The sequence below is a fragment of the Dendronephthya gigantea genome, unplaced genomic scaffold, assembly GCF_004324835.1.
Source record: "Dendronephthya gigantea isolate DGI-Jeju-01 unplaced genomic scaffold, DenGig_1.0 000223F, whole genome shotgun sequence".
NCBI classification, from domain to species: domain Eukaryota; kingdom Metazoa; phylum Cnidaria; class Anthozoa; order Malacalcyonacea; family Nephtheidae; genus Dendronephthya; species Dendronephthya gigantea.
Genome location: NW_021163233.1, coordinates 89,919 through 105,222, shown reverse-complemented (window position 1 = coordinate 105,222; position 15,304 = coordinate 89,919). Strand labels below are relative to the sequence as shown.

Sequence of the window (15,304 nt, the reverse complement as noted above, 5' to 3'; positions counted from 1 at the left end):
GTAACATCTCACATGCAGGTATGAAGTGCTCTAAAGCACTGTTTTTACATAAGTTGCTTATATGCGGGCCAAGTGAAGCTAATGGTTACGGTGGGATTGTTTTGTATTTTTAATGAAGTGAAGTCACAGTAAAGTAAAAGAATTAAGAACAGCCGAATACTCATCTTACTGAGACTGGAAAGTTCATGGCCGTAAAAACCCGTCTGAATGTGAATTGGGATATGGAAAATTAATGCGTGTGATGCATGGTTCGGGTAATGCCTAATCATTACGATAATATTAATAATTTTAGCCTTGTTCCGTCCTTATTAACCGTGCTGGGGCCGCGTTTGTATCAAGCCCGTTTAGTTTAAACGGTGGATAAGTTCAAAATAGAAAGCAAGTCTGTCGTTTTATTTAACAAGCAAACTAAATGTTTTTCACCTTAATACAAAGATACTGTTTACAACTATATATTCAGTGTATAATATTCAAGTTGACTCATTCAAGAGAGATGTAAGAGTGTTATTTAATTTTGACTTATCCACCGTTTAAGCTAAACGGGCTTGATTCAACCAGCCCCTGATATTTCTGAAACTCGACTGATTTACTGATCCGTCTAAATGCGAATTTAAGACGAGTTTCTCTTCCAGACGGGATTCCTGTCTAACTTACCCGTCTCTTATAAGTTAGACGGGAAAATTCGGACGAGAAACCCGTCTGTGAGGTTCACATAAGAAGAGTTTCCCGTCTTTGATGAATTTCCCGTGTATATGAATTCTGCTAAATGTATATAACTCGTATAGTCATAAGCAACAGCCAACAAGCATTACATCTAAAATTGCAAATAAGCAAATATCCAGTTAAACAGACATTGAATATTTATTTCAAGACTGTTCCTCACCGGTTCGTCGAATATAAAATACGCTAATCTAATATTTGAATCTTTGTACTAAAGAGACCGTCTCAACAACTGCTTGACGACCACATCGTTTGTCGATAAGCTATTGTTCTTTATTTGACCTAATCGTTTCTTCGTAGAACTTTTAACTAGTCAATATCTGTTCATTAACTTTTCTCTTAAAACCTATATTGAAATGCATTGTCAATTCTTGTACTTCACTTTGACTTCACTCATTAAAAATACAAAACAATCGCACCGTAACCATTAGCTTCACTTGGGCCGCATATAACTAACTTATGGAAATATAGTTCTTCAAGCCACTGCATACCTGTATGTGATTGTGATATTTTAGCAACAACTGACACAAGTTGCTAATATTACGTTACAAGCTACGAATAAGATACCGTGTGAGAGATGCTGAGATTTGAGAAAATAAGTGATGAACATTAAAGTGAACTCATCAGTTTAAATATTTTTTTCATTTGCGATCCTACCAAAAGGTATTAAGTTTCGTCAAAGATCCTTCCAAAAAAGGATTAAGTAAAATAAAAAACTGTAGGCTTTCATCACAAGAACTGGTGGTGTAGTGGTGAAGACGGTGATCTGCCAAGTATACAGTCGATGGTTCAAGCCCTGGACAAATCAAAAAAGAACAACCAGGTAATAAAGTGAGAATTTGTGAGTGTGAGAGGAGTAGAGCGAGAGGGCGAATATGCCCTCGCCTTGGGCGAGGAGTAGACTGAGGGGGGTTGTCTTTCCCCCGTCTTTCCTGACTTTCAAAGCAAGCTTTCTTCAAACATTTAATTGTGTAAGGGGATAGTTAGGGATATCTGAGGATAGGAAAGGGTAGGGATAAATAGGGGTAAATAGGAGGGTAAATAAGGGTAAAGAGGTTTAAATGAGTACAAAAAGACTTAAACGTTTTATATACTGTTTTCTCACCTATACCCTCCCCCTGCTCCCGGGAGCCGAGGCCGCCCAATTACTAAGTCTTTTTGTACTCATATACCCCTCATTCACCCCACTTATCCCCTGATTTCCCTAAAGATTAACTTTGATTTCCAAAGATTAACCGAGCATAAACCCGAACAACATACCCACCCTTTCTCTTTCTTTCCGCTATGAGAAACGAACCATCCTGTTCCTGATACCACGATCTTGTACTTGATAGAGCACGACTTTACCACAAGGCTAACTGGTGATTGTTGGAAGCCTACACAAACTTATTCGCCATAACCTTACCATGTAATATTAATAACGAAAATTTCCATCTAAAACGAGATCCGAACCTCCGACTGTCCACACATGAGACCAACATCTTGACCATTAGACTACAAGTTCTTGTACTAAAGGGCCATGGCTATTTAATTTACTCTATCTTTTTCACGAGGTTTATAATGAAAAACGGTTGTGGTAGGATTCGAACCATCGATTTACCACTTGCAAGACCACTGTCTTCGCCACTAGACTACGAGATCTTGTGCTGAAAGGCTATGGTTGTTTAATTCACTTTATCTTTTCTCGAAAGACATCATGAAAAACGGTTATGGTAGCATTCGAACCATTGATTTACCACTTGAGAAACCATTGTCCTCGCCACTAGGCTACAATATCTTGCTCTGATTGACTATGGTTATTTAATTTACTTTATCCTTTTCACGAAGTCCATAATGAAGAACGGTTATGGTAGGATTCTACCCCCCAGTTTGGAATCCGGGAGAACATTGCATCACCACCAGACCAGCAAAATTTATGGCAAAATAGGACACCATTGTATTTTACTAAACCTGTTTTTCGAAGGGTTATACATAAATTAATGATCTCAATGAGTTTATTTTGATGATGATGACTTATGTTCTTGCCTAAAACGCACATAGTTTTACCTTATAATCGTAGCTTTAATTTAATATCAACCATTTGTGTTGACGCTAAAATATCACAGGTATGAAATCCCTTGAGCAAACAATCGTATTTCATTATGTCACGCAGTGGGTGCGACTCCAAAAGCCGAAGGCTTAGTATATATGACATGGCTTTATGTGGTGATTGTGAGATTATTATTCGTTCCCTGCATGCGACTGCGTGCGGTACGGTTTTTTCTCCGGCATGAGCGACGGAATTGAAATTCGCCTTGGTTTGTTTTGTTGTTGTTTTTTTTATTTTTCGTTTGATTTTTTAATAAATGCTTGGAAAGGATTGTAATTTGTAAACAATATTTGAATTTCAAACGCCGGTTTGAATGATGGAAATGAGTCATACATTGTTTTTGAACATCGTGTTGAATACGTTTTGTATGTCGTGTTAAATGTGGTGCGTACTTCACATTGTCCCTGACGCATACTTTTTACCAGGGCGCGTCTATGCAATTTCCTGTGTTGATCGCATGAGATAAGTTAAGAAAATCACCCTAACCACGCTTCACTCAAAAAGTATAGCGGGCCTCTATTGTTCCAGAGTTTGGAAATTGGTGAAAAGGGGGAATAAAATTATCAGTAAGAAAATTACAAGTTGTTAGAACACTTTATGTTGCGTTTGTCATAAAACAATTTAAAATGAAGTCGCTTGGTTAGATCACAAGGTCAAGGTCAATATCAATATCCTCTCCTGGAAAAGAGATATCAATATTCTCTTTCTCCTTATCAATATCCTCTCCTGTCCTGGAGATATCAATATCCTCTCCTGTCCTGGAGATATCAATATCCTCTCCTTTCCTAGAGATATCAATATCCTCTCCTTTCCTCTCTTGGACATATCAATATCCTCTCATGTCCTCTCCTGGACATATCAATATACTCTCCTCTCCTGTCCTGTCCTGTCCTGGACATATCAATATCCTCTTCTGTCATGGAGATATCAATATTTTCTCCTGTCGAAATATCAATATCCTCTCATGGAAAGGTTATGTTATGATCTAACAGTATTGGGATAGTGTTGTTTTTTTTCTGGATTTAGCATTATAGAGGGGAACAACTTGAGTGGCACTTGTTTTAAAGTGTCTATAGCATAGGCTTTGTTGTGTCGAATAATGACGAATATCCCAGTATTGTAAATGCAGATCAAATCAGTGTTCAGATATTTCTGGACTCCCGACATCTCGCGGTTAGGAAGTGCTTGATGCATCATTTCACGTCATCTTCCCCATCCAAATTTGTAAATTTACCAATTGAATCAAGCAGTTGTGATGCAAGCTTCAGTGAATCTGCCCCTGAATAGAGTTTTCTAAGATAAAGAACAACAAATTTCAGCGATCCTGACGGTTTCTTTGATAAAGTACAGGAGTGTACATTACACATACAACCAAATTAGGTGACAATTGAAGACATATTCTTAAATCTTTCCTTTAAAGGCAGCAAAGCTAAAGGCCCTGTTTATGCCTGTTCAGACGATCCTGTTTTTATAGTCTGTTTTTATAGTCTGTTTTTATTGTCTGTTTTTATAGTCTGTTTTTATCAGTAAATCTGTCTTTCGAAAAAAAGTTTCATAATTGCCAAGTTTACATGTGATGCATCATCACTCAAAAGTAAAATTGTATTGCAAGTAGTCTCACCTTAAAGATTCCTCTGCATTCTTCGCAGTAGTTTCAAGATGCTGGGATACTGACAAAGCTTGTTCTTTAATGCCGGAAATATAACTTTGGTGTTTCTTAACCAGGTCGTCATAAACAGCTTTGCTAACAGAATTACTCTGAAATAAAATGAATATTTAGTCTAGACTGAGTGAGAACTGCCAGTGACACAATCCAAGCCCTAGTCCATTTGGCGAGGGGCTTTTCGATAGATATTACAGAACAAAGGAATGACTATCATTGATGCGAAAGACTGTGCACGCTTATCATCAGATTTATACTTTCGTAAATCGCCGCTGCTTTTTAAAACGTCTTAAGTCCTGTTCACATCACATTTAAATTTTTGGAACAGCACCGCTAGAATGAGTACACGTCGGTGCTCAGCTTATGTATTAGTATATATGATCATAGATAAATTGGGAACGGGTACAAATTTTCGCTGTGCTGTGTCACTAAATTAAGTGTGGTGTAAACGGGCAATAATAACATTTAAACATCGATACCTTAAGAATTTTATTTTCTTCTTTCAGTTTTAAATTCATCGCTTCTGCCTGTGCCGCTCGTTGCTAAAAAAAAATTTAAGACATTAAATCTAGCAATAAATCTTAACTTCTTATTAACCGAGCGCGAGGTCTTTACCGAATATCGGACCGATGTCACTAAAAGTTACAGCAGTGACAGAAGACAATAACAGGACATAAGTCCCAATTTGTAATTGTCTCCCTATCTAAATATAAATACACTAAAATACAACTAGTACAGACATATACAGAAATTTTACAAACAAACTCGGACGGTCACATATGCTTACATTATTACAAAACAGAAGTTATTATTACTAAGTATTATGTAGTTATGGAGGAACGTAACTTTGCAGAGTATTTTTAGATTGAAGTATAAGCCTTGTTTTAAGTGATTGTAATTTTGAACAGACCGAGCTCGAAGAGCGAGGTTTGTGTAAAAAGATCGAGGTCGGATATTTCTCCGTAAATACCGAGCAAGCGAGGTTAATAAAAGTTTATATGACATAAGGCATGTATTTGCACTTGAAACAAACAAAAATGCATGAATTCGTAATTTTAATACACTGCCAGCTGATGCACGTATGTATTTCGAGCTTAAGGTAGCTCCTATGGGTAGCTTTAAGGTAATCATTGTAATACTGCAAATTGACAAGCAATTTGAGAAATTGTATTTCTGTAGCAGTAAAATATTGCGGCATTTCCAATTTAATTTTCCACAGAATGATGTAAAACAGAGACAGTCGTCACTCATCCGGCCGGTACTTATCAATGAAAATAACTGAGTCCAGGTTTACAGGATCACAAACGTTTTCCACCTGTGAGTCTGCCTTGTGTATATAACATGATAAACAACTTACAGTGGTCAACTCCAGGTTTTTCTCGACCATATGAACCATTTTTCTAACGCAACGGTTTCTTCGTTCTCTTTCTGTTGCATTTCTTTCAATTTCTTAACAAGGGACTCCGCTCTACGGAAATATTCAAACAGTTTTGAAACACAGTACAATTATTTAATCATAGATTTAAAAACCAACGTTTTTAAAACAGCCAAAAAAGGTAAATTTGCACATTTGTTCGAAGTGCAGCATCTTGTTTTTGCCAAACATCCCACACGAGCTGATATACGGTGAGCGGTGACTAGGTCAACCTAGCTTACGGTCAACAGCTCATAGTAAATGTTTCCATTATATATACTATCCTGCCAATCGAAATGCTTGTCCAAATCTAGTACAGTAATTTTAGTCACGTGTCAAACATGACGTTTAGCAAATTGAACGGAAGCTAATGGACCTTTTGTATGATAGACCTTTGATTTTGATTTAGGTAACAAAAAGGAAATTTCGAAAAAGTGCGTACTAAATTTAGTAATATTACCAAATTTGGCTGCAAAATATTGTAAAGTACGGAAAAAATAGCCATGCGAATTTGGCAATTACTATACGACCGGAAGTGTGTAACTATATGTGATTGTATAAACGCGCGTACAAACGTCAAATTTTATATTCGGCATTTTACGAAACAAAGATTGTGGCGTCAGCACTTGTTTCCATTTGTCAGAATGATAATCGCATACAACTAATCGACGTCGAGGCCTATAAAGGCACCTTATCGCATGAATACGATGGACACCAACCACAATCCCTACCTATTGGGTTCTGTCTGTGGTGTTGGGTCTAACCAAATTTCTGTATACCAACACGCATTGGTCGTTACAGGATTCGTTTAATGCGTATATAACAACAGTATTTTGATGCAATGTCAAGCAATTTATGTCAACTCATATTTTTCCAAAGGCAAGTTTACTTTTATACCTCGCGATTCCCCTTCCTTTGACTTTTTCATATCCAGAAGTTGTTTTTTCAACATTTCATTTTCTTCTCTTAACTATAATTAGTAAGTTACAAAGATAATTATTGCAAATTCTGGCCTCTGATTGATGGAACGACGTCCGATTACTACGCGACAATAAACCCTGTAATCACTTATAAGCGGATTTTTAAAAAAGGCGGCTTTTGTCAGTGACAGATGAAAAGGTGAGAAATTTTAAAGAAAATGTTGACCTAAAGGCTTAAAACAAGGAAAAAAATTGATGGTCTAAAATTATTTCGAGCTTAAAACCTCGTTGCAGAACGGGGCTTATAACTTTATTTTGCATTTTTTTAAATCGTGGCAAAATTTCAGAAATTCAGGCGTTTGATAAATTTAGGCAAATGAATCAGTGTTTTTTATATATTTCAGTTCGGAACGCTATGCTATTGTCACGATGTAAAACACTTTATATAATACCTACAATAAAGCACGCAATTTGATTGGTTAGTGAGCGTACAGGATGAGACAATCCTGCACCGAAAAGTTTACAATGCCGCTTCGCGCGGGAATTTTAAAATGTCGGACAATTTTGAAGTTGTAAACGATAGACAATGTAAAGAAAACACGGAACAACGGTTTGTCCTAAGTCCTAACTACAGAAACTCTGATTGGCTTGTTTAGAATTCCATTGCAGTCAACACTCGCCTGCGGTTTAATTTACTTGATAGCCATCACGCTTTCCGAAAGTCTCACAATACTCAAGTGCAGTATATACGCTATCCTGCACGGAAAACCATTTAGTATTCCTTTCTTTTTTACTTTCTTCGTGGCGAATTTTAAGGTTTTCATTATTACACTGTATTGCCCCGGGTGATCCGAAAACGCGGGAATGGAATGGAAACTAGTTGCCATGCAAATAGAAATCCATTTCTCCATTAAAACAACCTGATATCTCTTGAAATATACTTTATTTCGGATCGAAATTTATGTCAGAGCTATAGTCCTTGTAACTACAAAATTCTGACAAGTTTCATAAAGAATAACGAAACCGATCAAATCGGTTAAATACTGAGAAATGGATTTCTATTTGGACAATTCTTTCTGAGCGCTGCTTGGCTAAAATAAAAGCGCGAGATCACCTGGCGTCTATTCGTGAACTTTCGTGATTCGGGAAATTTAATAAATATGCGGTCTGCGTGTGGACCGTGCGAGACAATCCCTATGCTTCACATAAATACTTAATGGAACTATTTCTGGATGTATGAATACACCATACCTGTATAATTTCTTCAGAATTAGGGCCTAAATCATCTTTTGAAGAATCATTTTCAATACATATATTGGAAGAATGTTCGCTAGTGATGTCTTGAATTGTGTCGGCGTTGGTTTCTACTTCACACACTTCATCATCAACTATCTGTAGTAAACGAGTAATACAAAAGTAATTATCATACTGTGTTTAAAACTATTGGGGTGATCCATTACAAAAAAATTACAATCCACCCTGCATGATTTAAAAAAATCTAAGGAATATAATCGTGTCTTTCTAATCGTTCCTGGATATTTTTTCTCTGTAAAAAACAAAAAAAAAATAACCCTGAGCAAACAAAAATGATTAATTGGCTTATTCTATTGTTTCGTATCTCTATTGTATTGTTCTTTATAATTTTATGAATATATGCAAATAAACCTGTTTTGTCGCTTTTCTTAGCAAACGAAAAATCTTATTCTTCTTACTTTAATGCACGATAACTCAAAAATTAATAAAGCAAACTATATAGAATTTAAATCAACTAGATTGTATCTACAAGCTAATTTATTTATATTGTGATATTACAATGCAAAATTACAAGAATATATAAAAACGCAAGAAAGCCGAATAGCGCCATCCACCGGATAGTGTTTTTTTCAATCGCTTTAAAATCGCTCGTTTTTTCGGAAAACTTTGATTAAATCTTAGTATTCCTAAATCGAGGATCCTCTTTAATAATTGTTGGTTCCAAAGATGAAATTTTATTGCTATTTAACCATTTTTGAACTGTTGAAAAAATCGCTATCCAGTGGATAGCGCTATCCGGCTTCTATGCAACCGTCCTCTGGGCTAAAAACATTTGTCATGGTGTTAAACTAAAAAGAACTCCATTTCGCTTTGCCTAGATAAGTAAACTAGCGACAGAAAGTTTAGCGAATGTTTAAGCAAATGTATTGATCAACTTTATATAGGTAACGAATTGATGCAATATTTTATAAACACTCATCAATCATGCACTAGTTGAATTCCGAGTAGCTGCACTGCATTTTTCATATACCAACCCAAATCAAGTGTAAATTTCGAAATGTTTTACAACGCACCTGCAGCACGCGACCTCCAGTTTTCAATGCTGCATCCTTCTTAACAAAATTCTTGAATGAAAATGGGTTTTCCACATCCAATTCTAAATTGCTGGACGATTCCGGTGGTTTTTCTTTGATGTGCGAAGATTTCTTAGCATCTCTTCCTTAAAATAAAAGGTTGCATGGTTACAAAATTGGACAGCTTAAAAGACGTTACAGCGTTCTTCGCTACCTTCTATATACAATGCACCCGTAGACAGTAAGTTATATAGTTCGAACATTGGGGTGTTACTGCATGACCCCTCTATGCCCCGGGAATATTCTAAATGCATTTGTATATTTATTTTAAAGTACATTTTGTGTCCACTTTTGAGTTTTACGTATAAAAAACAATATGTTCGACTGGGATCGCTAGTTTATTTAAGATTTTAGGCGAGTGGCCAGGGCCAGCATATAACAACCGTGTCAGTAATATCGCTGTCGCTGGTTTATAAAGGTCACTGTTCTTTCTTCATCTTGTTACGGGTGTTAAATCTCAAAACATCGAGTCGTATTGAAATAGGAGCGAGGTAAAACCAAGGACGATGAGAGAGAGGCGTAAGGCCGTTTTCCAGACCACCAGCGATAATTAAGCAAATTTAGCTCGAGGAAGGCAACGTCAAAGATGACGTGAAAATGGCGAATAAATTGCGCACAGCGCCATATATGGACGTGCCACGCAATTTATTCAACATCTTTACGTTTGCATTTTTGCCTTTGACGTTCAAGTCCTCAAGCTAAATCCGTCTAATTTTCGCGCAAAAGCGACATTTTACTTTGGTTTCAGAGCTGTCAACTGCAATCATCTGGAACAAATTGCTCAAATGCAAAAGAATACATTTGCTTCGCGTGAAACATATCACTAGTGGAAAGCGGCTTAAAGTCACGACATTTTGTTGCCCTAGTTTTTAGATGAGCTTAAGTGACGAGCACGAGCCAGCACAAATACGTTCGATGCCTTCCTGGGGGCAATCATTCACTCGGGAATACGAAATGAAATATACAAACCCAGTTCTTTTAGGAAAAACGTAATAAAAAAGAAAGTAAACAAGTTTATTCGGAATAAACGGGTCGCCGCTTCACTTGTTTTTCGGAATTTAAGGTTATCACCATGGTTTATCTAATTATCTTTAACGTACTGTAAGATCGAACAACGTATGCAGACGGTTAAAAAGTGTACATAAGAAATCTTATCGATTAGAATTTTAAAATTTCGTCTGATGTCGGTTTTAACGTTTCTACTGTAAGAGGGATTAAGCTGAATAATGTGATATTGAGATTGTCTTTTATCACTGTCGGTGACTGCGTTTTAAGGCCCTATTACACGTGCAATTTTTATGCAAAATGCAATTCTACTTTTAAGAGATGTAAATTAGTGACGAGCCTTGAAAATGTGAGTGTAAGAAACGCCCAAGGAAGTATAGACCTAAATATGCCAACTACGCGAGACTTTTTTGTATATTATAAAGCCAGGTCTGTTTACACGATCCAATTTTGTCGGATCCAATTTTGTCGGATCCAATTGACTTCTGACGTATGGAATGTAGATTATTATTAACAAAGCAGTACTGCGTTGGGTTTAGTTATTCGGCCGTTCATATACATTCTATGTCAACAGACTGTAAAACATCAATCAGAAGTGGACTGGATTCAACCAAATTGGATCGTATGAACAGATCTTAACATACAAAAAATTTCGTAGTTGGCTAATTTTACATCCCTCAAAAGTGGAAATGTATTGCGAGACTGCGTGAAAAATTGTGTAACAAGGCCTTTAATGGTGTGAACATTCGGCTTCGTGGCATCAAGTCGAGATGGCATTTTAGTCGGATTATAAGGGCGAGAGACAGGCTTAATCACAGATGATGGAATTGTCTTAGGAATGAGGCTGGAAATATTAATTATCTTGTAAATCAAGAGTGAGGTCTACAAAGTTCAACGTCTGGCAATTTACTTTTGCTCTGATTTGAGATTGATAATTATCAAACAATCTATATAGTAAGCCCTCCCTTGCCTCATCTGTAAAGCGACACGGAATGCCTACAAAATCAATCCGTCGTAACGATGAATATCAGTATTATATAGAGATCCGCATTATTTTCATCGTATTTCATGGCTATGGCTATTTCACGTGTACATAGTTGCCCACTGACATTTGTCACACTTAATGTAGAGTCGCTTTACTGCGTAATCCACGTACATTCTTTTCCCATAGGCGTACGCCCAAAAATTTCGAGAATCAAGACATTTGGACAAAGTTCAGCCGAAAATCCGGACAAACTGAAAAAGAGTTACATGGCTAAAATTTTTAAAATCAAAATTTGTAATATATATCACATATGCGTATTCTATTTGGCCATTTTTGTTGCACTTTCTTCTAACACATCCGGCGCTTTGTCAAGTTTATTGTTACAAATCTGGTAAAAGTTAAAATTCGGGCACATTGTATAATTATTCCGCCGTTCAATTACATATAGTCATGAAGTCACATGTATTCGTGTTTAACAAAGCCTGCCTGGTTCTTATATGTCGCCAACTGTCGGCGACGTATTGTTGGTGGCCGGTGACGAGGCAATTTATTTAAAATAACAAAGTACTTTATTCTCCAGTGATCACCGAAACTAGCCATTCGCTGACCTATGTATGAGAACCAGGATTGCGGTAACATCTTTCTGGGAACTATGACTATGACTGGCCTTGTCCTTTAAAATCTTGTTATTGCAAGGATAGAATATAAAAAAATTTTCAATCGGATTGGTTTACACCGTTTTTTTAGACTTACTCATCATGCAAATGTGTATAACAACTGCATGCCTAAAAATAGACAAAAAATTCTTTACTCTTTGACCTAAACAAAGGCCATGCAATTTCTCATGCAAAAGAGTTTTGAAATTCGATTTCGAGTACGAAATATTTACTTCTCAGAAAATAAAGCATTCCCGTAATTTTACTTTTATGTTGCCATATATGTTTATAATGTGTTTATACTATTTAATGTGTTTATACTATTTAATATAATATTAAATGTTTTTATGTCATCTAAAAAGTCAGTAAACTCTTTGTACCTGAAGATAATCTTTGTACAACATCGCTTCAAATATGGTCAAACTTCATTACTTCAACTTTCTAAAATAGACATAAACATTTCTCGACGTTTCGACCTTGGCATTTGTCAGTAGAGTTCAGTATAAACAAACTCTCCTGGCGAAGGCCCTCAGGTCGAAACGTCGAGAAATATTTTTTGTCTATTTTAGGCAGTTGTTATACCACATTTGAAGCGAAGTTGTTTGAAGACTCTGACACTCTGTCACGCTGTTCCCTGATTATATTTGAACGTATCTAATCTTTGTAATTTTATCAAAATACTCTGTGGTTCCCGCAACTTTAGTCTGTACTTCTATTCTTCTAATGATAATAGATAATGTTTTGATAGACGCGTATACACTATTTTACGTGGTTTGACTTTGTTATGTAATCTGAAAGGTTCGATTCATAAAATCTTTGTACCCATGCAAAGGTACTCTTTGTCATTTTTATCAAAATCCGCTCCTGTAACTTTATTCTAATGATGTAATAGTTGTTTATAATTATAAAATGTTACGTGCTTTGTTATGTGCACTGAAAGCTAGGTTATGTGTAGTTTAGTAAAATCTTTGTTCCTGAAGATATTCTTTGTCCTGTTGATCAAAATACTCTCTGCCTGTGATTCTCCGTAACTTTACTTCTATAATGTCGTATTGTACGTCTATAACGCGTCTTGTCATGACATTTGACGGTTAGTTAATTCTTTGTACCGTTAATCGTTATTTATATCAATTCTTTTTAAACAATGTTCAAAGTTCAAACGGAAGAAATGCGAACGGGATTCGAGATCCTCCTACATGAATAAACATATGCCACAAGCTCAAGTATTAAAATTACTGGTTTTTGGGGGGGGTTCTTAAATATTGGACATTACTTACTAACAACCAACAACCAATAAAATCTTTGTACTTAGCAAAAATCTTTGTACAGTGGTCCCCCGCTAACTCGAACTCCTCGCTAACTCGAATTAAATTCAATTCCCCTTGAATTTGACAGTGTTTTTTATAGTAATTTAATCCGCTTAACTCGAACTCGCTTAACTGGAATTCCTCGCTAATTCGAAAAAAAATTGTTTTCCCTTGGTCAAATATATCCGGTCAACTCGAACTTTGGTTTCGAATCATAGATCAGCTTTAAAATGTGAGAAGATAGCATTTTGACAACTATCAAAATAACAACAAGTTAATCAGTGTATAATTGTATATAAAGGCTTATAAATTTTAAAAGATTTTATGTAGTGCCACGGTCGTTATTGATCAAACTTTTTTAGTTCCTTTTGTATTCTTTCGATCTTTTTAATTTTAAAACGTCGTCCACTCTCGGTGACCATTCATATTGGTAGGCATGATATCTCTTGAAGAATGATTCGATTGGATTTTATACCTTATTGTATTACTTATAATAAACGTAATCTGACACCAACTCGGATTAACTCGAACCCCTAGTAACTCGAACAATTTTTCTTTCCCCTTGGGAGTTTGAGTTAGCGAGGAACTATTGTGCTTAGTAATTTTGATAGCAAAATCATTGTACTTGTGGAAACGTCAAGAAACTTTTTTTCGTTTTCAGGCAGTTTATGCTACATTTGATGTGAATGAGATACAATACTATGCGATATTCAAAGTCAATGTCAAGCTGTCCCAGCCTTAGTTATATTAGAATTTTACTTGCCAAGAGCAAGGAAGTAGCTGAAGTATGCTCCTCTATATCAAGTTTCAAAAGTCAAAGAGTGGAAAATCATGATTGGGTTATTTTTTTGATAGTTTTGGATTAAATCTTTGGATTTTTTATCTTCATTCTATACAACACTCCTAATTTAGAAGATGATACTTTTGAACATGAACTTAACAATGATCCCCTCTTTATCCATAGTGATTCAAATCATTACGGTACTCAATCCAATTCAAGACAAATTTAATGATGGTATTAAATACCCTCTGCCTCTGGTGAACATCACCTGCAGAAAGAGATATTGCCCCACAACACAATAATTATCAAGAACACCTGAAATTAACACCAGTTAGCAACAGAAATAAACTTTTCAATTATGAGCACATGACTGCACACCAACCAAATTGGTGATTGGTTGTTTGAAGGTTGACCGTTAGTGATGCATTAATTATCATGGTTGAGTGCTGTTTATTGCTAGAATAGTCTATTGCAATAAAATGAAAGGCTTAATTGTTCTATGTGTCTCTTTCTAGCGTATGTTATTGTGTGAATTATGTTCACATTTGTAAAAGGTTGGCAAGGAAAAGAAATCTACCCGGTTAAATTAACTTAATTGCATACACCAGAGGAAGAAAATTGCCCATATAGCTGAGGCTTCATTGGGAAGTTTAAATTGGAATGAGGTAGCTCTTCTGTCTACCAATCTGACAATTAATATAATGTCATCATCTGTACCAAATTATATTTACTGCATGTCTAGTTTGTGCTGCATGTGGATTGAATTTCACTATTCTGGAGAAGGCTCCAAGTATCAGGTAAAAGCCGAAGAGAAACAAAATATGCATGATCATTTCGTAGCTCGGTAGCTGACGTTTTGCCCAACTTTGTTTATTTTTATACAGACCAGTATATGCTATAATACTAATAATTTCATATCATCAAATACTAATATTATTCATACCTTTGCCTTTCTTTTTAGTTCCAGTTGTTTCAGACACTTCAGGGAACGGTAATTCATCATTTTGAACATTTGATACATTACTAACATTAGTCCCTGCCTGCTTGTTAGGCAATCTTTTATCCTGATAGTCTAAATCTTCGTTCTTATGCTTGACAAAATGCTTGAATGAAAACGGATTTTCATCATTTTTATCATCACACATATTACAACATAATAGAACGAGAGAATAGACAAAAACCCATAGAAAATATTCAGAGAAACTATAATTCTGTGTTCATAATTGCTGCAAAATCGTTCCTATTTTGGTTAGCCTGCATGACAGGCTGCAATGCTCACTGATCTCAAAGACAACTGGGGCCGGTTATTTAAAAACCGGTCAGACTAACCCATGGCCAGCGGAAGTTGACGAATTTGTTTTTGTCACTGGTTTTTGT

At 36.0% G+C, this 15,304-nt stretch overlaps 2 protein-coding genes across 2 annotated transcripts; both read right to left on the bottom strand.

Moving 5' to 3' along the window:
- Window positions 1-3,527: 3,527 nt before the first annotated feature.
- On the bottom strand, window positions 3,528-5,866 carry LOC114540179 (endosome-associated-trafficking regulator 1-like). The gene is made up of 4 exons (XM_028560453.1): window positions 5,830-5,866; window positions 4,952-5,014; window positions 4,431-4,567; window positions 3,528-4,102 (listed from the first exon to the last, which is right to left on the bottom strand). The coding sequence occupies exons 1-4, from the start codon at window positions 5,857-5,859 to the stop codon at window positions 4,003-4,005; spliced, it is 330 nt and encodes a 109-aa protein (XP_028416254.1). The 5' UTR covers window positions 5,860-5,866; the 3' UTR covers window positions 3,528-4,002.
- Window positions 5,867-6,739: 873 nt separating this feature from the next.
- LOC114540188 lies at window positions 6,740-15,170 on the bottom strand. Its single transcript, XM_028560462.1, has 4 exons — window positions 14,871-15,170; window positions 9,134-9,279; window positions 8,058-8,198; window positions 6,740-6,856 (listed from the first exon to the last, which is right to left on the bottom strand). The coding sequence occupies exons 1-4, from the start codon at window positions 15,070-15,072 to the stop codon at window positions 6,740-6,742; spliced, it is 606 nt and encodes a 201-aa protein (XP_028416263.1). The 5' UTR covers window positions 15,073-15,170.
- Window positions 15,171-15,304: the final 134 nt, after the last annotated feature.

Excerpts from the sequence above, each read along its gene's own strand:
- LOC114540179 (XM_028560453.1), bottom strand. The coding sequence starts at position 5,859 with ATGGTCGAGAAAAACCTGGAGTTGACCACT. Across the intron at positions 4,568-4,951 it reads AAGAAAATAAAATTCTTAAG|AGTAATTCTGTTAGCAAAGC; the intron begins GTATCGATGTTT and ends ATTTTATTTCAG. Across the intron at positions 4,103-4,430 it reads AATGCAGAGGAATCTTTAAG|AAAACTCTATTCAGGGGCAG; the intron begins GTGAGACTACTT and ends TCTTTATCTTAG.
- LOC114540188 (XM_028560462.1), bottom strand. The coding sequence starts at position 15,072 with ATGTGTGATGATAAAAATGATGAAAATCCGTTTTCATTCAAGCATTTT. Across the intron at positions 9,280-14,870 it reads AACTAAAAAGAAAGGCAAAG|GAAGAGATGCTAAGAAATCT; the intron begins GTATGAATAATA and ends TTTTATTTTAAG. Across the intron at positions 8,199-9,133 it reads CTGGAGGTCGCGTGCTGCAG|ATAGTTGATGATGAAGTGTG; the intron begins GTGCGTTGTAAA and ends CGTTTACTACAG.